At 53.8% G+C, this 25,200-nt stretch overlaps 1 protein-coding gene across 8 annotated transcripts in view; it reads left to right on the top strand.

Annotated features, from left to right (window-relative positions):
* Nucleotides 1-24,827, top strand: part of FAM3D (FAM3 metabolism regulating signaling molecule D) — a 37,085-nt gene extending 12,258 nt beyond the window's left edge. For 5 of the 8 annotated variants that reach the window (XM_004477747.5, XM_023584444.3, XM_023584445.3 and 2 more), the window contains exons 2-11: nt 37-84; nt 2,248-2,355; nt 6,031-6,051; nt 9,683-9,800; nt 11,058-11,116; nt 13,759-13,809; nt 17,637-17,721; nt 18,485-18,611; nt 19,688-19,802; nt 24,475-24,827. In XM_004477747.5, the coding sequence (XP_004477804.1) occupies nt 72-84; nt 2,248-2,355; nt 6,031-6,051; nt 9,683-9,800; nt 11,058-11,116; nt 13,759-13,809; nt 17,637-17,721; nt 18,485-18,611; nt 19,688-19,802; nt 24,475-24,803 (1,026 nt within the window). In that variant the 5' untranslated portion in view covers nt 37-71 and the 3' untranslated portion in view covers nt 24,804-24,827. The other 3 variants (XM_058288126.2, XM_058288127.2, XM_012519374.4) reach the window with 3 other exon arrangements.
* Nucleotides 24,828-25,200: the final 373 nt, after the last annotated feature.

Genomic DNA, 25,200 nt, shown 5'->3' with positions numbered 1-25,200 from the left:
TTCCCGTTTCCAATTCCGTTTGTTTTCTCTCCACAGGTTAACGCTGCCCCCACGCTGCTCTTCTGGACAGGATGAGAGTGTCAGGTAGGGACAGGTTCTAGGAGTCTAAGACTCAAGTGCAAGTCTAAGACTCTGAAAATGCTTTAAGAATCATTTTTCTGTCAGCAGGGTCCACCCACTCCTGGGCTCAGATGTCTGTGTCCACTGGAATATTGCTCACAAACGGTCAGGCCAGAATTCCAGGAGGAGCCTGGAAGAGTGGGAAAGCACCTTCCTTCTTCAGTCTGAAGGGCATGGGAAACCCGTCTGGATCATAGGGTCTTACCTGACCCTGGTTGGAAAATTAGGGACCAAATATTTACCTCAAGAAGGGCTATTCTAGAATTCTCATACCCCAGGACTGAGGTCTTTGCCCTAGTCCACACTATTGTACCGTACCTCTTTATACAGATAGGGAAACTGAGGCACCACCAGGCAATGGACACACCCCATTTATATTCCCAAACAGATGTGACGGGGTTAACAAAGGCTTTGGAGCCATCTTACTTTCTGGGGTTCAAATCCCACTTTTACCACCTATGAGCCAAGTGACCATGGGGCAATGACAATCTCCCTGAGTCTCAGTTTCCTCATCTGTAAAATGGAGTAATCAATTGTATCTGGCACTTATTGTTGCTGTGAAGCTGAATCGAGAATGCACAGAAAAGTTGTACAAAATGAGTGCGATATAAATGTGAGTTAATACCCAGGCAGGAAGGAATTCTGGGTGCCCAGAGCCATACTGTGCTCGTGGGATCAGGGACCCTTCTCCCCCACTCCAAGTAGCCAGAGAGCAGAACAAGGCTAGAGAGCTCAACTCAGGGCGAAGCACAGGGCTGATGCTCAGAGGCAGCTCAGAGTGCCAAGCAGCAGAATTCGGCCTGACCCCTGAATGCCAGGCCAGAATGGTTGGATTTGATCCAGAACGCAGCAGCAAGGCAGAGTCCTGGAGTGGAGATGCAAAGTTGTTTTAGTTTGCTAAAGCTGCAGAAAGCAATATCCCAGAACTGGGTTGACCTTTATAATGGGGATTTATTAGTTTACAAGCTTATAGTTCTGAGGCCATGAAAATGTTCAAATCAAGGCATCATCAAGATGATACCTTCTCCCTGAAGACTGACTTTTGGCCATCCCAGACTCCTCTGTCACATGGCAAGGCACATGGCGGTTCCTGCTGGTCTCTCCCATCTCTTCCAGGTTCCATTGCTTTCAGCTTCTTGCTTCCATGACTTTCTCTCTTTTTTCTCTGTATTCATCCTGTTTATAAAAGACTCCAGTAAAAGGATTAAGAACCACTCTGGATTAAGGATTAACTGAAGAAATCTAATGAAAAGGCCCTACTCACAGCAGGTATACACCCACCGGGAAGGATTAGCCTTAAGAACATACTTTTCTGGGGTATATCCAACTTCAGTGGATCACAAAAGTGGAGCCAACTTCCTGGCCCTCTTTGAATAGGGAAGAGAGGGAGTTGGACAGGGAACTGGACAGGGTATAACCCATGTGATGAGTTGTTCACCAGTGATGCATGGGGGTCAGGGAGCAATCTAGCTGCGAGGCAGGGGAGACCAGGAGCTGTGGCTTGCTTGAAGCTGCACAGCAAGTCCAAAGAGTTTCCTAAGAGAACATTGGGTGGTTCTTTGTAGTGGCTTTGAGGGGAGTTGATGGAGCATATGGGGAAACCAGAGCCCCTCAAAGCCACCCTTGAGGTTGCCTACTGTTGACAACTGCAACATCCTTCCCAACAAGACGTGAACTCAGTGGTTATGTCCACTCTGTGACTGAGGGACTCCAGCTCAGAAAGGCTGAGCTCCCACCCATGATCACACAGTGGCCACTGGTAGCCCTGAGCATTGGACATTCTTGGTCCAGTGCTCCTCACCCAGGGCTATTTGCAGCAGAGCCTGCCTCCTGCTCTCCTCCCACAGTTTTGAGGCCTCACCTCAAGGTGCTGTATAAAAATGCAGTTTCCCAGCCCCCATTCCTAAAGATTCCTACTCTGGAGAGGTAAGCGTAGCCTAGGAAAGTACATTTCTAACCTTCTCTACCAGTGGACCCACTTTGAAGAATGGTGCCACATAATATTGCAGTGTGGGCTCACCACACAGCCACGGGCTGGTCTGCAGTGTGGACCTGGTGTGGACCCACTGGGATCTCATGACCTGTTTCCCCGGCATAGTCTCATGGCAGCTTCTCCTTGCTGTGCAGGTGTGGTTCGCCTCCTGTCCCTCATCTTTGCCATGGTTGCCACATGGATCTTTTTTCGCAGCTATATGAGCTTCAGCATGAAAACTGTCCGCCTGCCCCGATGGCTGGGTGAGTGGATTGCACGTGGTGGGGACAGGGCTTGTCAACCAGGGACGGAAGGGCAAGAAAACAGCCCTTTCTCCATCCATGGGTGACCCAGGGAACAGCCAGACAGGGCAGAGTGGGAGCCTGCCTTTGGGAACCCAGGTATTTGGGCAAGGTGATAGGGGAGCTGGGGGGTAAACTCCCCAGGCTGTCAAGAAGACTGGAGCCTGTGGGGAACAGAGAAGTGCTCCAAGCTCCTGGCCAAAACATGTGCCTACATCAAGGGCCATTTTGGAAAGGTGACACCAAGAAAAAAAGGGAAGGAAGGAAGGATAGAGGGAAGAAAAATAGGAAGGAGATAGAGAGGCAGAGAGGGAGAGGAGAAAGAAGAAAGAAAACTGTCTATGTGTTAAGTAGCTTCCTCCTGGAAGAAAGAAGCTATTCCTTCTACATGGAGACTTCTTTGTGCAGATCTATCCATGGCCAGCTCCTTCTCAGCCTTCAAGTCTTTGCTCAGATGTCACCTCCTGAGAGGGGCCTTCCCTGACAACCCCCGCTACAGCCTCACCCCTCCTCCCAGGTTACCCTCTCTCATACCAGTTTCTCCTTCAGAGCATCAGCACAATCCATCAGTACGTTGTTTATTTATATATTTACTTGGTTGTTGCTTGTCTCCACCCTCCTAGAATGTGAGCTTCCTGAGAGCAGAGATTTTATCTTTTTACATCTATCTCTCAGGCACTTGGCCTAGCATAGAGCAGATGCTCAGTAAATATTTGCTGAATGAATGAAGAAACGGTTGGATGGATGATGGATAGATCGGTGGATGGATGAATGGCTAGATGAATGGATGATGGATGGATCAGTGGATGGATGGATAATGATGCATGGACAATGGATGGATGAATGATGAATGGACAATGGACGGTAGCTTCTTTACTAACATCTTGAATCCATACAAATGCTCCATAGAGTGATCCAAGGTGTAGTTGTGGAATGTGAGCTCATGGCAGGGTTTCGTGTGTGATCTGAGAAAACAGAAACTCAGGCAGATTAAGAACCTTGCCCAAGTTCCCCTTGTGAATGTGAGAGCAGAAGTGGAAACTCAGGTCCCCCAGATCCAAATCCTTTCTGAGCAAGGAAGGGTGGAAGGGAAGGAATTTAGACCTTTGGAGTTGTCCTCCTTGAAGACCTTCCCTGACAAGGTCACACATGGTAACTGTAGTCACCCAGGCCAGGTCACAGCTTCCCAAGGCAGTGAGAATCCAGCTGCCCCATCTTTAACGCTACCCCATGGTTGAGGGTCGGAGATCTCTTGCCTCATCTGCTTTTGTCAGGGGTGGCCCACAGCCTGTCGGGACGACTTATATGTTCATATAGATGCTTTGTAGCTACCCATACCCCCAGGCCAGGGGCAGAGCTTTTACACACTAGAGATTTACACTGTGCTGCTGGCTTGGGAGGATTTGGGCCCAGGTCAGTTTGGGAGGCTTAGAGCAGGTGTAGGACTTAGGGGTGACCTCCAGAAGGGAGAACCCAGCCTGAGGTAGGAGAAGGGGCAGTGGTGAGGGGAGACCCCAGAAATCATTTCCCCCTCAGAACAGAACTACCTGGGGTTTGACAAATCAACCCCTTTTGAGTAACTACTGGGTGCTGAGCTCAGTATTAGGTCCCAAGGACCCCAAAATTAGAAATGAGTGACCCCTGCTCACAGTCTGAGTGGGGGAGACAAGCAGACCTGATTACAAAATATACAATAGCAGAAGTCCAATAACGTGATCCAGAGTCATGAGCAGTGCTTCCAATGGCAGAAAATAGAACCAGTGGGAGGCTGTGGCTCAAGCAATTGGGCCCCCATTGACCATATGGAAGATCCAGGTAGATCCCTGGGACCTCCTGGTAAAAAAAGAATAAAGTGTCCCAGACCTGTGCGGTGACACCACCCTACCCCACCCCACCCCCCGCGCCCCATGCGGCAGGGAGAGGCACAGGCCTCTGCTCGGCGAAGCAAAGCACCAAAAAAAGACGATGACACAACCAGATGAAAAAAGAAAAAAGAAAAAAAATATGTATTACCAGTGGGGAAGATTGCCACCAAAAACCACTAAGGAGTTCAAGCTCACCAAGGGGTAACTTTCATTTCCTTCTGAGATTCCTATCCTGGATCTGCAGATCCCGTTTTATTATTGGATACATTAATGTAGAAGCACATGTATTACCATAGCACAAATTTATTTTTTAATATTTTAATTATATTTATATGCAGTTGTTTTCTTTCTAATCTGATCTATTTTATTTTACGCATTTAATAACTTGCAGTCTGCTAGAGCAGGAAATGCTAAGTGTCCCAAGAGAAGTGGGGAGACATTTATTCTGATGGGAGTTCATAGACCTTTCCACACCACCGCAGAGGTCCATGGCACAAAATTCAGGAGATTAAGAACTCCTGATTTATCTGGCAGATTTAGCCTATAATTTCAGATGGGAGTGACAAACTCAACTTTAGCTGGTTTAAATGAGTCCAGTAACTGGGAAGTCTGTGGCATCCAGCTTTAGGTATGGCTGGACCCAGCAGCCCCTGGAACCTTTGTCTTTCTGTGTCCCTGGGCTCTGGCTGTTCCTGCTTCACCTCGTTCCACACTCTACTGCTAGGGCCTTGGTGCAGGCGGTGGGAGGATTCCAGGAGGGACAGCCCCCCATCCCCCTGAGGGCCCATGGAGGGTGCTATGGAGAGGGGGAGTGCAAAAAAGGGGTGCTGCCAGACAAAAGCAGCTCATCCCCTGCCCCTGGAGAATTCTCTCCCCTAGGCTTTCTGTCAACAGGGGGCCCTGTCCTCTAGGACTTACCACCAGGATGGGGGGGGGGGGGCTGACATAGAACCCCTGAAACAACCGGGACACAGTGTGAAGCAAGTTGTCAGGAAGTGACCGAGAGCTGTGGGCAACCAGGAAGGGACACGCCGACGTGGGCCAAAAGACACCAGCACAGCGAGCCCCTTCACTGAGGCCGAGGGGGCAGGCACTGGGCTAGTCCCCTCCCGTACTGAGTTCACTGTCAGGGTGTGGGCTGTGGTCTCCAGTGTGCAGTCTGGGAAACTGAGGCTCAGGGAGGTTAAAGGTCTTGCCAGGGTCACACAGACAGGATTTGGGGCTCAAACTCTGGCAGGTCTCACGTCAGAGCATAGCTTCCTTTTAATCATGAGCAAGTGTGTGTATGCACATATGTATGCATGTAGGGTGTACGTGTATGCGTGTAGGCATGTGGGGGGGTGTCTGTGTGCGCGTCTGCATTGTGCTGTTTGGGTATGGTGTGTATGCCTGCGTGTATGTGGTATGGGTGTGTGCATATCCGTGCGTCTCTGTGTGTGCATGGATGTGTGGATGGTATATCTGTGTGTATATCTGTGTGTATGCGTGTGCATGGTAGAGGTATGTATGTGTGTCTGTGCATGTGTGCGTGTGTGTTTATGTGTCTATGCATGTGTGTTTGGTATGTGGGGTACATGTAAAGGCATGACAAGTGAGGAAGGACTCCCAGAGGTGGTGCTACTTTTAGCTCATTTCAATACCCCCCAAAGGGAGGCCCTGCCTGGCCAGGCCACACCACGTTCCCGCCCCTCCTCCCCACTCCCCAGCCTCCATCGCGCAGGGGGCCCAAAGCCCTTTCTCTCTCACCAGGTTCTGTCTTCTCTCCCTGCAGGTTCAGCCCCCAAGGAGACTCGTGAGTATCCGCCCCCATTTCCCGCGCGCCTGGGCCTGGGTGTCCAGGGCCCGTCAGGCCTCAGCCCCAGAGCCCTGGAGCCCCGGGCAGGGGTGGGCCCCTCAGTCAATCAGACTGGAAGGGACGGCTCAGCTGCACCCGCAGGCCACACTCCCCCCCTCGCCTGTCCCAGCACCTGCCCCTGCCCAGCCCGCGCACCTGCACAACCCCACCTGGCCGGGAGCCCCAAAGGCAGATCCCAGTGACCCCAGGCCTGGCTCATGGTTTCCCCTCGCAAAGTACCAAAGCCACGGTTAGAGGGGTCCCCGGGGACGAACGAGAGGGCGCTGGCTGGGACAGACGTGCCAAATGTCCCCGGGGAGGCAGGGAAGTGCTCTGGGCAGGGCGCCCCTCCTGAGGGCTGGGGAAGGGGTGGCCTTCCAGCTGCGCTCGGCTCGGAGAACGAGGTATAGGCTCTCAGAGGAGGGAGCGGGCTGTGCGCAGCCAGAGGCAGGAATGCGGGGGGCCCAGGGGAGGCCCTGGCTGGGCCGGCAGGGGCGTGTGCTGTGGGATGGAGAGAGCCCTGGAAGGGCAGGAACCGGAGGGCCGCAAGTGCCAGCGACCCGAGGCCGTCTGGGCTTCAGCTGCCGAGGCGCTGGGAAGGCGGGAGCGGGACAGCAGAACACCGGCCACAGCAGCAATGCCGCGTGCCAGGCACTGGGCCAGCCCCTGCTCAGCACGTTACAGGCACCTCCCGTAATCCTCACAACGATCCCACGTGCTGCTGCGTTATCCCCAGTGGCTAGATGAGGAAACTGAGGCTGAGACGGTGTCTCAGGGCCAAGTCCATGCAGCTGTAAGCAGTGGAGCAGGAGCCAACCTCCTCATCTGGTCCAGAGTCCACCCTCTCAATGCCTCTTTGCAAGAGCAACACTTCTGGGTCCCCACTGTCCCCTACCCCAACCTGGGGGCCACTCCGAGAGATGCAGTTTCATGAACAGGATTCTACCCGATTGAGAAGGGCCTCACTGCACTGCGGGGTTAGAGAGAGCAAGGACTATATGGATCCACACAAACCATTTATCCCACACCCTCAAGCCCAGGCCCCTGAGGCCTCCTGAATCACATTCTGAAGTAGACATGTAGCTTCACAGCATCTCCGTCCCAAACAAATACTTAGATAGCGTCTCCTAGGGAGGTGGCAAATCCAGGCACTCGCACTGCCTTCCCCGCTGCCGGCTCCCACGGTAGGCATCACCAATCAATCCCAGCACTCTTTCCCTCCAAGCCCCAGGCAGCCTCAGGAGCTTAATCTGTAAGCCTCTAACTGTAGATCCAAACGGACATTTAGGAGGAAACTATTTAACATCCCAGATCTAGGCCACTCCCCTCGTTTTACAGTTGGCAAAGAGAGAGGGAAAGATTTCTGGCAAGTGACACAGCAGGTTAGTGGAGGAGCTAGGACTGGGGCGCCCCGCTCCAGTGCCCCTGATGACACCCAGCTCCAACCCTGAGCAACCGCTAGGAGTTAGGCCTCAGGGTTTGAGGTGGGGCAGCCCCCTCAGCCAGAACCCAGAGAGCAAATCCCCTTCTCTCAGTGGCTAAGACCCTTCACCCAGCGGCTTGACGGTGAAGGCTGGATGGTCAGAAAATCAATTCCAGAAAAGCTTGCTTAAGCTGGCCTGTTGACATCGGGTTTATCAGACTTAGCTGCAGTTGATTAGGCTCGGGGCAAACTCCAGGGGTGGTCCCTGGGGCCTGGAATAATCCCTGCCTGGGCTGAGGAGCGAGCAGACCTCTCCAGGAGAGGAGCAGCGGGGGGGCCGTGGGGGCGGAGGGCCACGGGAGAAGAGGACCCGCGCCCTGGCCAAGGACCCCCCAGCACCACGCCCTTGTTTCGCCTCCTCCTGGGGTCCCGTCCCGGGGGGTGGTCCCCGCCTCCAGCCCAGTCTCTCCTAAACAGCCCCCGTGGGGTCTCCGTGGGGTCTCCCCTTCCTGTCCCCGCACTCCGGTGACAGTGCCCTGTTTGACCTCCCCCTACACGCACTGCGTGGGCGCACCCTGGCCGGGGGCTTGGGCGTTTCCTCCCAGATCTTCCCACTGGGCCCTGGGGGCCGCGGGCCAGCAGGGTGCCCTGTTACGGGCGTGCGCTCCTGGCAAGCCCTCCTCAGAGAGGCCGGGGGCCGGCCCAGCGCGGCAGGACCCCACCTGCCACGTGGCGCGTTTCCCCTTCCACGTAAAGGCGGGGCCAGGGGGCCCTGCAGACCTCGTCATCCTGATCACGTCGTCCTCAGGCTCCGCCTGGCCCCAGTTGCTAGCCGTGTTCAGTCGGTGGGTATTTATTGAGTGCCTACTGTATGCCAGGCACAGCGGTTACTGAAACAACCTAACAGACGCTTAAAGTGCTCGCCAGCACGCCGTGGCCAGCACACAGCGAGGCTTGGCGTGCGTGAGCTCTTACGGGGACGCCTGCGGGTCTGCTCCAAGCCCGCCACTGGCAGCCCCCTGCCGCCCCGCCGAGGGACTGGAGGACAGACAGGCCGTGCAGGCACCGCTCTCCCTAGGCCGATAAAAAGTCCCTAACTCCACGTTGTCCAGTCCTCCCCAGTGGGGCCTTCTGAACCGGCAGGCAGTGTTGACAACACGCAGGAATATAAATTACAGCCTGCCAGGCTGAGCGCGCAGGTAAAATCTGAACAGGCGAAGGGCCCACCCAGGGCTGTGCGGCTCAGGCGCCCTGTGTTTGGGTCCCATCCACAGGTCTCCTGGGTGTGCCCTGGGGGGGGCAAGCGGAGAGGACAAGGGTCTCGGGAACAGGCACAATAATCCGAGGTGCCCTATTGTGAGTGCCAGGGGATTCCAAGTGCAGAGCTAAGCACAGAGGGGAGGGCCAGGACCGCCTGCCCGTTCCCTGTGAAGTCCCAGCATCTGGCACACAGTAGGTGCTCGTGCGTGCATGAATGAATGGATGAGGAGGATAATAATAGCCGACGCGCTGCGCGTTAACCCAGGCTCATTTATCCTCACTAGTACCCCATTTTACAGACGATGAGATACAAAGAGGTAGAAGGACTTGCCCAAGGCAACCCAGCTGGCAAGGGGTGCCCCTAACCATCCTAGGGCCCCCAGGGTGTTGTCAACAGGGTCCTCTGGGAGCCCAAAAGGCCGCCGTGGCCCAAAAGATAGGTTCTCAGGAGACACCCTAAACCGCGGTGCCTTGGGTTATTTACCACGCTGGTACCACACACCTCCCCAAGGGCCCGCGCTGGACCAGGCCCGTGCTGGGACCGGAAGCCCAAAAAAGCTCAATTCAAGGCAGACAGACACATGGACAGGCTCTCAGGCCCGGTATTGCATGTGATTTTTTAAAAATTAATTTTATTGATTTATTTCTCCCTACACCCCCCTCGTTGTTAGTGCTTACTGTCTGCTCTCTGTTCGTCGGCCTTTTTTTTAGGAGGCACCAGGAACCAAACCCAGGACCTCCTATGAAAGGAGCTATTAGCACCGTGGGAGCCCAGAAAGGGCACTTCTCCCGGGCGTGGGGGGTTGGTGAAGGCTCCAGGGCTAAGCCCCAACCTGCCCCGCCCTGCTCCCACCCTAACCCCTTCCCGAGCCACTGCCCACCCAGGCCGATCTGTTCCCTCCCCAGGAGTGGTGCACACCAAGTGCAGCAACAGCAAGCCCTGCCCAGCCAACTTCTTCGCGTTTAAAATCTTCAGCGGAGCGGCCAACGTGGTGGGTCCCACCCTGTGCTTCGAAGACCTCGTGTAAGTGCCTGCCGGGCCCCTGTTTGCACTTTTCCTTTACTTCCTTCATTCATTCAATGGCAGCACAACCAGCCCACAGCACTCCCCAGCTTCCTTTTCCCCTGGGGCAGTGAATCACCAGTAATAACCCTGACACGCCTCACTTTACAGCTTTACAGCTCATCCCACTCAGAGCCCCAGCACCCTGGAGGACCCCAAGGTAAAGATCAGGAAATTGAGGCTCAGCCAGCGTCTCCCAGCTAGCCAGTGGCGGAGCTAAGATTTAAACTCAGGTCTGCCTGACAGCCAGGCTGCTGGCTCCCCTCAAAGGGTTTGGCTACAGAAGTGTGGGAATGACACCAAAGCCCAAACGCAGCAGGTGCCAAACCCTCTGCACACGTGCTAAAGAGAGACTATGCGCCCATTTTCCCCACCTAGATTATAAAGGCCCTGGGACAGCAAATTCATCCTGTGAAAGAAACCAGAGAACAGGTGTTTTGGTCAGGATTCTGAACTTCACTCCAACTCACATCAGCCAAAAGAGAAACCCACTGGTTCATGTACCCAACAGGGCAGAGGCTGTGGGCTTCGGGCAGGAACTGCTGCCAGGGGTCCAGGCCATGTCTTTAGTGCTCCTTCTTTCCTCACCACTGCTTTCCTGTCTGCTAGCATCAGTTTTCCCCACTTGCGTGTGTGGTCAAGGGGGAGGCCACCAGAGGCACTTCAATATTAACCCAGCCTGGCACCCCACTGGGAAGAGAGCTTGCCCTTCTGAATTGTCCCTGCAAAAGTCCCAGGGTCAGGGCCCTTATTGGCTGGCCTGGATCACATGACCGTGGGCATGGTCAGAGCACAGGATGCCCAGGCCTGGGAGATTAAAGTTCCCAGAACCTCCCAGCCAAGAGGAAAGGCAGGAAAGCTGTACCGGGGGTCTGGACACCGGCCCAGCCGAGCTCCCCTGGTGAACTTCCGGGGTTCTGCCTTCCTCTCACCAGCCAGGCCTCACCACCCCCAGCACCCGGACCCCGGGGCAGGGGCCCTGCCTCGTCCCCGAGCAGGCTGCTCTGGCCCAAACCAGGCACGAGAGACGCCTCAGAGAACCCGGCCCCCTGCTCGGCCCACCCCTCGCTTCCAAGAGGAAACCGAAGACCCGGGCTCCTGGCCCGCTTGCGCATGCGCCTGCACCGCGCCGCGCCGCCGCTCCCAGCGCCCCAGAATTGCCAGTGCGGCGTTCGTGCCGCGCGCGGGCTCCGACGGCTGTGTTCTGTCCTTCCGCAGCATCATGAGTCCTGTGAAAAACAACGTGGGCAGGGGCCTGAACATCGCCCTGGTCAACGGTAAGGTGCTGCTCCCCCCGACAGCGCCGCCCAGCGCCCCCTGCCCGAGCCCCAGGGAGCGAGGAGGGAGTCGCATGGCCCTTCACCAAGCCCTGGCCCAGCTGCTGCCCGTGCCCAGCGGGGCCTGTGCTGCGCAAGGCCTAAAAGGCTCTAGCACGCTCCGTGCACCCCGGGGAACACGGTGTCCTGGGAGACAGGGCCCCGTCCCCACGGCTGCCCCGGCCTGAACCAGCGCACGTGACCCCCCGCGGGCCGGCGACGCAAGGCTTCCTGCGTTCATTCAACACGCAGCCCCAGCGGCGCTGGGGACCAGGCCCAGTGCAGGGCGCCGTGCGCCGGCCGTGACCTCGAAGGGCAGGCCCTGGCTTCGCAGCCCCTCTCCGGTGCCCTTGACGTTCAGGGAAGATGGCGATGTGCCGCCCATCACATCCGCTGACGCGAAGGAAGTTACGCGTGCTGGGGAGCCAGGCGCAGGGCCCCGGAGGGGGAGTCAGGGGGGCGGCCGGGGGAGGGGCCACCAGCCAAGGCCAGGAGAAAAGTCATGGAGGGAGGGGCGGCGGAGGGAGGGGTGGAGGAGGGAGGGGCGGGAGGGGGGAAGGGGAGGGGGAGGAGGAGGAGGGGGAGGAAGGGGAGGGGACGGGAGGGGAGGGGGAGGAAGGGGAGGGGAGGGGAGGGGAGGGGGAAGGAGGGGAGGGGAGGGGGAGGAAGGGGAGGGGAGGGGAGGGGGAGGAAGGGGAGGGGAGGGCACAGAACCAAGTCTAGGGCAGACGCGGAGGCGGGAGAACGGACGCTCAGCAGGGCAGTGCCCAGCTGGCAGGTCGCCTTCCGTGACACGGCTAGGAAGGGGAGTAGACTCGAGCCCAAGCCTCGCCAGCTCCACGCCCTGCACGTTGCTCGTGGAGGAGCCACCTGCCCCTCTACCAGGAAACCCTGCTGGGTCGGGGGAGCAGAGGCGAGGCCCACAGGAGGAGTCAGAGCCTTGGCCACTTCCCAGCAGCCCAGGAAGGGCCCGGCTCAGGGTCCTTCTGTAGGAAGGGCGTGTGGGCCGCCCATGCTTTCTTTGGCACATGCCAGACCCAGATGACTGTAGGAACCTCACCTTATAAAGACCCTACCACACACTCTTCACTTGTCCCACAGTGGGGCGGGGCCGGAAATGGCCCCTGGCTGACAGCTTCTAGGATTCTCTTCCCCCAAATGGGCCACCTCATGAGAAAAACCTCTTTGACTGGCCATCCCCATGCCCTAGAAGCTGCTAGATAAAAAATAACCATCATTGAGAGCTAAAATTTATTGGCTGCTTACCGTATGTCTGCTATCTTGTGCACCTACTGCATCCCAGCTGTGATCAAGTCCAAAAAATCACTCTTGGGGCCTCAGGGTCCCCATCTGTGTAATGAGCCAGAAGAACAAAAGGATTGCTAATGAGCAAGAAGGTGGTAGACTGGCAGGTGTACTTAACCTTTTTTGTTCCACGGATCCCTTTGCCAGTCAGGTGGAAGCCACGTACCCTTTACTAAGTCCACACTATGCTGTGTATTATTTAATAAATACATCACACCCGCACCAACACGTCCCCACAAGAGTAATGTTTTTGGAATTTCCATTCAAGCTCACAGACCCCGGGTTAAGAACTCCTCTACCAGGTAGAGCGAAGTCTGAGTTTCAGGCCTGATGATAACCAGCTGGTAACCTTGAGGCAGCTGCTCCCCCTAGGAGCCTTAACTTGGGCTAGATCAGTGGTTCTTAACCTTCCAGTCAAACACACTGCCCATCCCCACCCACTCGTTCAAACACTCACAATGCACACAATCACAGGAGCATTTGGAAGGGGACTCTCCCCTTCCAAGGACCCCAGGTGAAAGCCTGGAGCCTGGACACTACAGAACCCGGAGGAGAGGCTGCAACATGAGCCTACCCCTTCCCTCCGGAGAGCTGTGATGTCTCCGCTACACAGGACCCATCCACACCCTCTTCAGAAATCCACTTGCTGCAGAGACTATTTGAGCTGCCATCCCCTCTGCAACACCCCCATCTAGTGGCCATATGTGAGAACTGCAGCTTTCCTCCAGAGCATCCCATTCCCCGGAGGACCTGCCCCTTTTGCCTCCTCACCTGGCAAAATCCACACAGGCAACTCAGATCGCTGGACTCGGGAAGCTGTAACTTCAGCCCTCAAGAGTTTGAGTCTCAAATTTCAGATTTTCTCTTTAAGTGGGAATGATGATGATTGCCATTGTTTTCAATGTTACCTTGCAGCTAAAATTTCTTTTGCACGCTTATTGTGTTTTTCGAACACATCTCATTTAATTCCCACAACCCATTGCATAGATGCAAAAATTGAGGTTAAAACGTTCAGTCACACGTTAAGAAGTGGCAGCAGAGAACATAGACTCAGGTGGGTTAGATTCTGTTTGATTCCAGAGCCCTCAAACATTTTATTCTTGGACCTCTCAGATCAGCCCAACAGTTATTGGGCACCTGCTTTAGTCCTGCCTGCTTTCTACAGGACCTAATTTTATTCTGTTATTATAGTTTTAGTCTTTAGATTTGAAGCCCCAAGAGTAGTAATTTTCAGTAAAACTAAGGACGGGAAGACACACATTGTAAGAAATAATAGTTCTGGTTTCTTAAACCCTCAGGCTCCACGGGAACAATGCTGAGGCACAGCTCCTTCGATATGTACTCTGGAGGTAGGCTCGTCTTCTGGCGCTGGAGACCCGGGTGGGCTGAGCCGGTGGAGGTGGGGTGCTGCGCACTTGTTTCCATAGAGACAACCTGAAGGAAGCACGGTTGGCGTTACAGGTCACCCGCCGCCTCTCAAATGCCCTCCTGCTGCCTTGGTGTGGCCTCTCCAGATCCTGAAAGCAGGATCCAAGGGCAGTGCTTTATTTGGGAAGTGATCTCGGGCAACGCCAAAGGCAAGCAGGGCTATGAGACAGCAAGGAAGGCAGCCCACAGCGAGGCCCATATGACGGGCCATTGAAACCGGGGGCACCTCGGGACTCGGGGAGCCAGCCTCTGCTAAGAACCTTCGGGATACCACCCCGCCCCTGGGAGCGAGGGAGCTGGGCTGTTCACACCCCTACTTCCTTGTCACCCCCCAGCCCTTCAGGCCTGCCCCGAGGGTGGCAAAGGGGCTCCAGAGCCCAGAACCAGCCCCAGGCAAAGGCTGCATGGGTGCCGGCAGATGGAGGGGGGCCTGTGTGCACCCAGGCGCCAGGAGCCAGGGCCTCCTGTCCACTACACCTCCTCGAGCACAGACGGGTGGAAAATGGTTTATTTCACAGTCACATGGCATTTCTAGTGGACCCAAGGACAGGACAAGGTCTCTTGAGGCCCAGAAAGGCCACCTCTGAGGCTCCAAGCACTCTGTGTCTTTCTGCAGTTTTCTTTCCTTCTCTCTCTGCACAGACCCTTGGGAAGGCACTGCCCTCCTGGCCCTTAGAACTGCCTGGCAGGATGGGGCACTGACTACCCAAGGCTGGGTCCCAGACACCCCAGCCCCCAGCAGCTCCCTCACCAGCCAACTCTCCCAACTTCTTTCAGACTGGGGTGAGATCGGCCCCAGGCCAGCATGCCACCCTCACTGCCCTGCTGGCAGCCCAGCTCCCCTCAGATCCAAGGAGTCTCAACAAGGGGCAGAAAAGCAGCTGCCACCAGCAGTTTCCTTGGCACCGTGCAGGCGGCCAGAGCTCTGGGCCCTGCAAGGACTGGTTTCCATCGGAACAGACTAACTCAGCACCTGCCCTTCTCGGGGCCCCTCTCCCTGATACCGCAGGGCCAGCCGTGGGCTGAGGGATTGTGGCCCGAGGCCCCGGGCAGCGCCTCCCAGGGCTCAAGGAAGGCGGTGCTGCTGCCCGATGCCCAGTTTCCTCCCCTTCTCCCCATCTTGGCCTCCACCCCCACGGATAACCCACCTTGCCTGCAGCCTCCTAAGTGTGCGAGCCCAGGAGAGAGTCAGACAGCAGGAGCGGCAGGACAGGAAGGGGTGGAGATGTGGGGACCGGGCACCTTCCCCCCAAAAGCCACCCCGGGAAGGACTGCTTGGGACAGTGGGCGGCAGTACCCTTAGAGACCGCAGCTGGGCCCTCTGCTGAAGCCAGGGCTGCAAGGGGCCCGAGCTGGCCCTCACCCCTCACCCCTCATGGGTGGGGTGTCTGCAGGACCGGGGGATGTGCCACCTGGAGCCGAAGACCCACCCCCAGGACAGAGGGAGGGGCAGAGGCAGCTGCTGTGGGGTTGGGGGTGGGGGGCACGGATAGAGCTGGGGCCAGCAGGCTTGGGTGCCCACGGGAAAGCATTCGAGGCCCTTCCTGGGACTGGGGTAGAGATGACAAGAGAAGGGAGAGGAGCCTTAGGCTGAGGCTGGGTGGGGCCTGCAGGTATCAGAGGGGCCCCTGAGCCAGGTTTATGGAGTCGGTGACGAGGTGGCACAACCCGAGGCAGGTGACACATCTTGAGCCTCACTTTATTCGTCTACAAAACAGAGGTAAAGACAATGTCCCCCTCCTAAGCTTGATGTGGACATTGAATTACAATTTGCCAGTAGTTGGAGGGCAGGGAAGGCCTGTCTCGGCCGGTGCAGGGGCCAGGGGAAGCCAGCTTAGCCTTTTCCCTTCCCTCCCATTTTCCTCCTCGCTCCATTCACAGGATTAGGAAGACTGGAGGTCACCTATCAGGCTGAGAGGGGAAAGAGGGGAAACTAAGGCTTTAAACGCTGTGTATGCCCCTGGACGTGGCCCCAGTTGGTGGAGAACCAGTGGCAGAAGCATTTTGAGAACAGGGTGGCCCTTCCCACAGGAGACAAAAGAGGAAAAGGCCTTTTGGAAATGTAATGATAATTAACAGAAGGAACCAGTTTTTTTTTTTCCAATTAGCCACTGCCCATGCCAGGAGAGAGCAGGTCCTAATGCCTGCTAACAGCTCAGGCCAGCTAATGGCACTTGAAGAGCTCCCTGGGGCAACTGTTTGGAGGCCTCCGTGCAACTGAGCCGGTTGCTGGTGGGCTGTGGTGAAGGTGGAGCCTACCCTGGGTTCCAAGGAGCCCCCCTGGAATGCTGATAGGGCCAGCTCCACGGGCACATGGCCTGTGACCCCAGAGGGCCTGAAACGTACAAGAACCCCATGCTTGGTGTGATGTTCTACCGTTGCTGTCGTTGTTAAGAATTGTTTAACAAGGGCTCTGCATTTTCATTTTGCACTGGGCATCGCAAATGATGTGGCTGACCGTGCTAACAATCAAAATCCCATTATAATGCACTGACTGTGTGCCTAGTCATTGTCACATTTGTTCTTTACAAAAATGATATGAGAGGAGCAGATATAGCTCAGGCGGTTGAGTGCCTGCTTCCCATGTAGGAGATCCTGGGTTCAGTTCCCTGTACCTCCTAAAAACAATAACAACAACAAAAAACAACTCTTGGGGAGCTCAGTGGTTGAACACCTGCTTCATAGATACAAAGTCCTGGGTACCTCCTTAAAAAAATGCTGTGAGTGGGGCTATTAATCATCCTTGTTGTTCAGATGTAGCCCACATTGTACCATTAATCCTGTCTTTCCCCTCCTTCAGTCATTCAAAGGCCCCCTCCACAAATTGTGGCTGTATTATTATATTTTCCTTTAAATCAACTCACTTTATTTTTTTACCTAAATACGTGTATTTTAAAAGAGAAACTATCACTACCCTTAGAAAACCACTATTGCTTGTTAGGCAGGGAAGGTGACCATGAAAATAAACACACACAAAAAAACCCCAAATCTGTGTCCTCAAATGCAAGCCAGATGCTGATGCTTACCTACCCCAGGTGCTCAGGCCAAGGCCTGGTCTCTGTTAAATAGAGATTAACAAATGTAGGGAGGTGTTAAAGAAAAGTGGACATGGTGGCTGATGGGTATGGGGAAAGGCAGGAAGAGATGAGAGGTGGAGGCATCTTTGCGACTTGGAGCTGCCCTGGATGGTGCTTCAGGGGCAATCACCGGACATTGTAAATCCTCACAGGGCCCACTGGATGGAATGGGGGAGAGTGTGGGCCATGATCTGGACCATTGACCATGAGGTGCAGAGGTGCCCACAGATGTACTTACCAAATGCAATGGATGTGTCATGATGATGGGAATGAGTGTTGCTGGAGGGGGGGAGAGGTGGGGTGGGGGTGGTGGGGTTGAATGGGACCTCATATATATATATTTTTAATGTAATATTATTACAAAGTCAATAAAAAAATAAAATAAAATAAAATAAAAGGCCTAAAAAAAAAAAAAAAGACACAGCACCAATCAGTGCTTGCCCTCAGTGTGAGCAGGGCAGCTGAAAGGGGCTAACCTCCTCGCTCAGTGATCTGAGTTATCAAAGGCCAAGTGGGTGTCCCATCCAGAGCCAACACCGGCCCTGCTGAGCTCCCCACAGACCTGTCAGCCTGCCTCGGTCCGCTCTTGGACCATGAGCGGAAGGAGAAGAAAATAACCAGTGTCATTTCCCTAAATGATCAGCACCTCCTTTTTCTTCCTCCCTCCCCAGATCCTCAGCCTCTGGTGAAATTCCTTAAAGAAATTCCAGCGGGTGCGCTGGTGCTGGTGGCCTCCTATGATGACCCAGGAACCAAGTAAGTGGGAAACCCCAGCTCCCGAGCCGTGGGTCACTTAACCACGCGCTGCCAAACTCTACGTCCTCTTTGCTGCTCCCCTCCCAGCTCTGTCTTCTGACAATGTATGCTAAGGAAATAATCAGACACGTGCCCGAAGAGATGTGCTAGGTGTTCTGCGCTGCTTAGTGACAACAGGGAATAATCTCCCTGCCCGACAATAGCTGGCTGCGTACAGAAATTATGATATATGTTATTGTTATTCTATGATATACTAGGGAATGTGATATATTATATATGCATAAACTAGGATATTCCACACCAAAAATGATGATGCAGAAAATACTTAAAAGACATGGAGGAATGCTCATCGTACAGTGCTAAGTGAAAATAGCAAAGTCACAAACAGATGGAATGATCCCACTGTGCGTGAAAAAAGGTATGAAGGAAGGAAGTTCTATGTTTACCATGATTACGTCAAGGTGGTGAGACTTTACGTATGTTTTAGTTGTTGCATTGCGATTTTCCATATTTTCCAAATAAATTGTTTTATAGATGTAAGCAGAAGGAACTAGCATTTAACACCCCTGCAGCCCATCCAAGCCCCTTTTGGAGATAAAGTCTTGGGACACCTCTGTCTGCTCTTCCTGAGTGTGGAATGTACCTCATTCTACTACGGTGGAGGTTGGGGTCCCTGAGCCTGAGAGCCTGGCCAGCCCCCAGCCCCCCATCCTGTCCTTCCAGCCCTCGTCATGTCTTTGCTGTCTCCCCTGGCCCCCTGCAGAATGAATGATGAACTCAGGAAGCTCTTCTCTGACTTGGGGAGTTCCTACGCTAAGCAGCTCGGGTTCCGGGACAGCTGGGTCTTCTTAGGGGCCCAAGACATCAAGAATAAAAGCCCCTTTGAGCAGGTGGGTTCCTCGCTCCCTCCCCGCCCTGGTGGAGGGGGTTGCTAGGGATGGATGGGCAAAGAGTGGGGGGCCTTCCTCTTGGATAAACTCCACACGGGTGGTGTGGAGAGAGCCACCTACTTGTCAGTCACACCGGAGGACAGGTCATCCACCCGACCGCCGATCCCCCAGCAGGAAGCTGCCCTGGCCATGTGGGTAGGAGGCAGAGCACACATAAACACAGGGTATGTACATACCAAGAAAGAGAAGAAGGAAAAGGTGTAAAGAAGAGTGAAGGGAAACGGAGCTACAGAGGAACGAGAAAAGGCTGGCCTACGTGCCAGGGGACGGGGAGCCCAGCAGCGCAGGGCACCAGGCTTCTGGCCCCAGTGGGCCTCGGGCAGGGCCCTTCTCCCTCCAGGCCTCAGTCTCCCCATCTGTAAAGAGAAGGGTTTGGACTGGGTGAGCCCCCAAGGCCCCCTGGAGCTCCCTGTGGAGCAGGGGGACATGCACCAGTGGGGGACACTGGAGAGCCCACCTGGGCATGTGGAAGCATCAGGACAGGGCCGTGACCTGGGGCTGCAAAAACCGAGGCCGTACAGTGGTCGACTTCAACAACGGGGACCTGCTGGCTCAGGGTTTTGAGGCCGGGAGAAGCCCCAAATCGAGGCAGCAGCCAGGCAAGGCTTTCACCCCTAAGGCCGGGGCGTGCTGGTCTGCCTTGGTCCTCGATGCACGTCCAGCTCCCGCCGGCCCCGTGGCTTCCCTTCTGTGTCCAGTGCCCTTTGTTTTAAGGACTGCAGCCGTGCTGGAGTAAGGCCACCCACATTCAGATTGGGCACCTCACTAATACCATCCTCCAAGGTCCTGTTTACAAATGGGGTCTCGCCCACGGGATCAGGAGCTGGGACCGGGACATGCCTTTGTGGGAGGCGTGATTCATTCACCAACAGGGCCCCGCAGGCACTGCCGGGGGTGGCCTTGGGCAGGGGGACCCAGAGGCACCCAGCTGTGGGGTCTGAAAGAGCCCACAGGAGGAGGGAGGGCATCGACAGAGGGTGGGGGGCAGGGAAACCTGAGGCCTTCTCCCTTTCAAGGGCAGCCCCGCGTGCACCCCCAGCCAGAGCAATTCTGAAACCTGGGGGACCGGCCGTGCCTACCCACTCTCTGCTGGTAGAATGTTCCCGCTCTGCTCAGCTCCCAGGACAGGAGGTGAGGGCCAGCTCTCCAGAAATGCGGTGTCCCTTGGGGGCAGACTCTGACCCACAGGCAGTGGGGAGCCAGCCGGGGCTTAAGTGGTGGCAAGATGAGGTGGCTCATAAGAAAGACTAACGTTCAGCAAGCACTTGCTCTGTGCAGGCACGTGCTGGGCAAGTTTTGTGCAGGTGTTTATAAAACACTCACAGTGAAGTAGATACGATTATCATCCCACTTTACAGACGGGGAAGGATGACCTGGAGTTTTAAGCCTCTTGCTCAGGTCTCAGAAATGACTGAGTAATGCTGATGCATTTCAAATCCAGGCCAGCCTGCCGGCACAGAGCTTCTGTCCTCGTCCTTGTAGAACAGCCTCTCTGGGTGAGCGTGGAAGGAGAGCCAGGCAGGAGGCAGGGAGGAGGCCCAGGCAGGGATGGGAGACACCCAGCCGCCTGGGCTGGGAAGGGGCTATGGGAAGGCAGAGAAGGGACAGATTCAGGAAACTGTGTGCTGAACTCCAGGGAGGGGGGTGGAAGAATTTTTGCCTTATCTGTAAAATTTTAGTGTGGTTTGTATGCACATGGGGTTTCTGTTTGTTCGTTTTTTGTTTTTTACAAAAATCTATTCATGGAATTGATGTGGTTCAAGCAGTTGGGCACCTTCTTCCCACATGGGAGGTCCCAGGTTCCATTCCCAGTGCCTCCTGAAAAAACAAAAACAAACAACAAGCAAAACAAAGGAAAAAACCACCTCAGGAAAGCCAGTGTGGCTCAGTGGCCGAGCACTCACTTCCCACATACGAGGTCCCGGGTTCAATCCCCCACCCCCAGTACCTAAAACAAAACAAAACAAAACATATTCCAGTAATTATAGATTACTTTTTTTTTTTAATGGAATAGTATAATGTAGCCTGTCTAGAGGAGAAAATGAGAGACCTCTCTGCTGCCTCCAGGTAGAGAGAGAGGCAGGGACAGGGGGCCCAGAACGACCCCGTGGGAGCCACCCGGGGCAAGATCTCGTAGGAAGCAAGGCTTGCGTTCCACTGGCAGAGCGAGCCCTGTTCTTTCTTGAAGAGTGGATGACAGACGCGTAAAAGCTGGGCCAAGACATATTGGTGGGAAGATGGTGGAGTAGGAAATTCCAGGGCTCAGTCCCTCCACCAGGCAGCTATTAAACGGGCAGGAACTGTCCAGGCAGCTATTTCAAAACTCCAGGGTCTAGCAGAACACTGTGCAGCCTCCAAGGAAGAGTGGGGTGAAGAGGCTGGTAAATTGGGGTAAATACCACTGACTTGCATTCTCTGCACAGTGGCAACCTTCTCCCATCACTTAGCCTCACGGCAGGCAACGGTAAGTGCTGTTTACAGCTTGTTGGTGCTATAGTGGTACATAAAACCCCAGTCCCCCGAGATCCGAGATCCAGGGTAGATGATCTGAGCACTAAACACTGCTTTTGACTACTTCAGATCGCTGGGGGCCTGGCCCTGAAGGGGCCATTGCTCCAACCCCTCCACCCCCCAACCCCCAACAAAGTCAGCGGAGGCAACTCAAAGCCAGTACCTTTCCTTAGAGCCGTGGAGAACACTTGGAGGGTGCCTTTGCTTTGAGGAGCCTTGGGGGGAGCTCTGGGCACCCTTCCTGGCCCCTCACTCACTCCCCTCCCCAGGGCAGTGTGGAGTCTGCACTGGCCTTGTTTTGACTGGAAAAGACTGACTTGGGAAACTCCTCTCTGGCATGCGCCCCCTCCCAGAATTTGCCCTCCAGGCAAAAGCAGGTGAGACAGCAAAAACCGAGTAAGAAACAACCGAGTCAGGCAGCCTGGGACAAAGGCTTGCCTGCTTTAAGTCCTGTGGTGAAGTACCCAGGAGAGGAAAAGGTCTGTTTCCTAGGGAGTTCAGGGAGCATTCAGATTCCTGTAAAAGGGGGGATGCCTAAGGCTGCTAGCCAGCACAAGGCCAGGTCAAGATGCAGGCCCAGAAGAGATGCAGGGGCGGGGCTTGCACGCTGCATTTGCCTTGGGCTGACCTTGATAGGAGGGCTGGGCTTTGGTGGAGAACACCAGTCGATGCAAAACCAATTTGCAGAGACGGTGAAAGATGTCTTTTGCTTAGGTTTGCTTGGTGTTTTTAGCACCTCTCACTCAAGAAAATCTTTGTCATATTACCAGCTGGATACAAACTCAAGAAACAGACATCTAACAAAATAAAGCCCAGAGATAACATTTTAAAATATACAGTGTGCACCAAAAGATCAGAACACAAAATGAAACAGGAAATGATGTTCCATCCAAAGGAAGAGAAGAAAAATCCGGAAAACATCAGTGACCAGACTGTGGTCATACTGGACAAAGACTTTTTAAAAAACGATTTTCAATAAGCTCAAGGGGATGAAGGAAAAAACAGAGAAAGAACTGAAGGGATATCAGGAAAAGAATGAATGAACCAATGAGAATCTCAATAAAGAGAAAGAAAATTTTGAAAGGAACCAAAGAGAACTACTGGAGTTGAAGAATGCAATACTTGAAATGAAAAAAAATCCCAGGAGGGTTTCTGTAATAGATTGGAACTGGCAGAAGAAAGAATCAGTGAACTCAAAGACAAGAAACTGAAATGAGTCAGGCTGAGAAACAGAAAGAATAAAGAATTATAAAAAGGAAAAATAACCTAAGGAGAACTGTGGGACACCATCAAGCACACCAATATACATATTTTGGGAGTTCCAGAAGGAGAATATTCAAAGAAATAATGACAAAATTTCCCAAACTTAGCAAAAGACACGAATATGTACATCCAAGAATCTCAGAGAACACCAAACAGGATAAACCTGAAGAGAAATACACCCTGTCATACACTGATAACACTATCAAATGCAAAGGACAGGGAGAAAGTTCTGAAAGCTGCAAGAGAAAAGCAACATGTACAAAGGAGTACCACTTAGATAAATGCCCATTTCTCATCAGGAATCACAGAAGCAATAAGGCAATGGGTTGAAACCAAAATTTTATATCCAGCAATAGTTTGACAATTCCTCAGAAAGTTAAATATAGAATTACCATGTGGCCCAGCAATCCTGCTTCTAGGAATACACCCCAAACACTTGAAAGCAGGGACTCGAATGGATATTTGCACACCAATGGCAGTATTCACAGTTGCCAAAAGATGGAAGCACCCAAGGGTCCATCAACCGATGACTGGATAAACAAGATGTGGTCTACACACACAAATGGAATATTATTCAGCCATAAAAAGGAAGGAAATTCTGATACATGCGACAACATGAGTGTTGAGTGAAGCAAGCTGTCATGCTGACTGAAACAAGCCAGAATAAAAGGATGAATATTTTATGTATGAAATAATTAGAATAAGCAAACTCAGAGCCAGAATCTAAAATATATCTTACCAGGGGATGTGGTGGGGGTAGGGATTAGGGAATTGATGCTTAAACTGTTCTCTTTGGGAAGATGGAAAAGTTTGGGTAATGGATGGTGATAGTAGCACACCACTATGAGCATAATTAACAGCACTGAATTATATATTTGAATGTGGTTAATAGGGAAAATTTTAGATTATATATATGTTACTAGAATAATTTTTTTTTAAGTCATGGAACTATACAACACAAACAGTGTACAGTTAACTATAGCCCATGGTAACCCTAAACCATGGGCTATAGTTAACAGTACAATTATAAAAATGTGTTCTCATCAATTTTAACAAGTGTACCACACTAGTGCAAGGTATTAATAATAGGGTAGTATAGGGGAACCCTGTATTTTATGCATGGCTTTTCAGGAAACACACAACTTCTCTAAATAAAGAAAAAAATTGGACAAGACAGCAAATAAAAAGTACGTAACTGTAAGACACGTAGTACCATTTTTCCCCGATATGATCAGCTGACTTGGACGCTTCAAGTGGAAATGGAACCAAAGACTGTGACATAGTTAAAACCAATGCATCCTTTGTTTCAGAGGAAGCAGAATCCAAATTTTTTTTTATTCCTACAAGTCAGCTACAATTATTAATGTGGTAGATTTTAGCATTTACTTTTTCCCTCCTGCAAACTAAGCTGTGACACTGTCATTTTAAACACAGTCCTGACTTTGTTCTCTTTACATATTTATTCTTAGTATTGATTAATATTACACGGTGGTTCACACTTACCGACTGGGGGGCCATAGGCACTTACGTTGGCCCTCGGTGCCTCTGTCTCCCCGCCTGTAGAATGGGATGATAACAGTACCTACCTCTTGAGGATTAAGTATGTAAGGTGCTTGAAACACTGCCTGGCATAGAGCGGGTGCTTAGGAATGACCAAGAAGCTTCTTTTTCTTGCTGCTGTTATTGGTATCTGAAGTGTCCCAGAGGGGCTGACGGAGAATCTGGGGGAGCGATTAACACTCTCCAACACCCACCGCGCTCCCAGGCTCCTTCCCCACAGGGCGCGACAGGCATTGGCTGGGCGCTGGTGCCATCTCTGAGACCTCGCGTCAGTCGTACCCCCTCTCTGAGCCTTAGTTTCCCCATCTGTAAAATGGGCCAGTGCTCCAGTGCTCTCCAGCCTCCAGGGGCTGCGGTGAGGATGGAGCGAGTGAAGGCAGTTAGGCTTGAGAGCACAACTGCAAATCCAGACGTCAGCCTCTAGCCGCCTCCCCCACTGTTGGTGTTACTCTCTCCTCTCTCTCTCCAGTTCCTAAAGAACAACCCAGACACGAACAAGTACGAGGGCTGGCCGGAGCTGCTGGAGCTAGAGGGCTGCGTGCCCAGGAAGACCCTTTAGGGGTGCTGAGACCCTTCCTTGGGCTGGGCCCGGGGGGCTCCTGCCGACCCAGCGGCAAAGGCCTTGGAGTGGCGGTGGTCGTGGCGCACTTGCCCCTCTTTGGAGACTGTGAAGTCCTCCGTGGAGGTGACGAGCCGCAGAGGGTCTGCTGTCCGTCGGTCGGGAGCACCGCCGTGCCGTCCACCCCGGCTGCAGACTGTCAGTGCCAGCGAAGGCCGGCCAACGCTCGTGCAAAATGAAATTTTATTTTTGATGATTTTGAATCAGCTTTCCGACTCCCCTCGTTGCGGCGCAGTCTCCCTGGGATTGACTCGGTCTAGGCTCGGTGTGCTCGAGCCACGGCTCTGCCTGGCAGGTGACCGCTCGGGGCTCCCCGTCTGGCAGCTGGCCAGGAGCCCGCTTCACAGGGATTGGGCTGGCCGAGGTGCGGGAGAACCCCTCACCCGCATCACAACACTGCAGCGGGCGGGAGGGGAGCGAGCCGGGACGCAGGGGATGCGGCCATGGCCTGCGCGAAGGCGAGTCAGAGAAAACCAGAGCTGGAGGGGCAGGGAAGGGGGCGATCTAGAAAGGCTGGAAAGAATAGCCAGGGCCTGCGGCAGGCTCGAGCGAGAAAGTCCTGGCTCTCAGTTTGGG

This window comes from Dasypus novemcinctus, chromosome 26, assembly GCF_030445035.2.
Source record: "Dasypus novemcinctus isolate mDasNov1 chromosome 26, mDasNov1.1.hap2, whole genome shotgun sequence".
NCBI classification, from domain to species: domain Eukaryota; kingdom Metazoa; phylum Chordata; class Mammalia; order Cingulata; family Dasypodidae; genus Dasypus; species Dasypus novemcinctus.
This window is presented reverse-complemented; position numbering and strand designations above follow the sequence as displayed.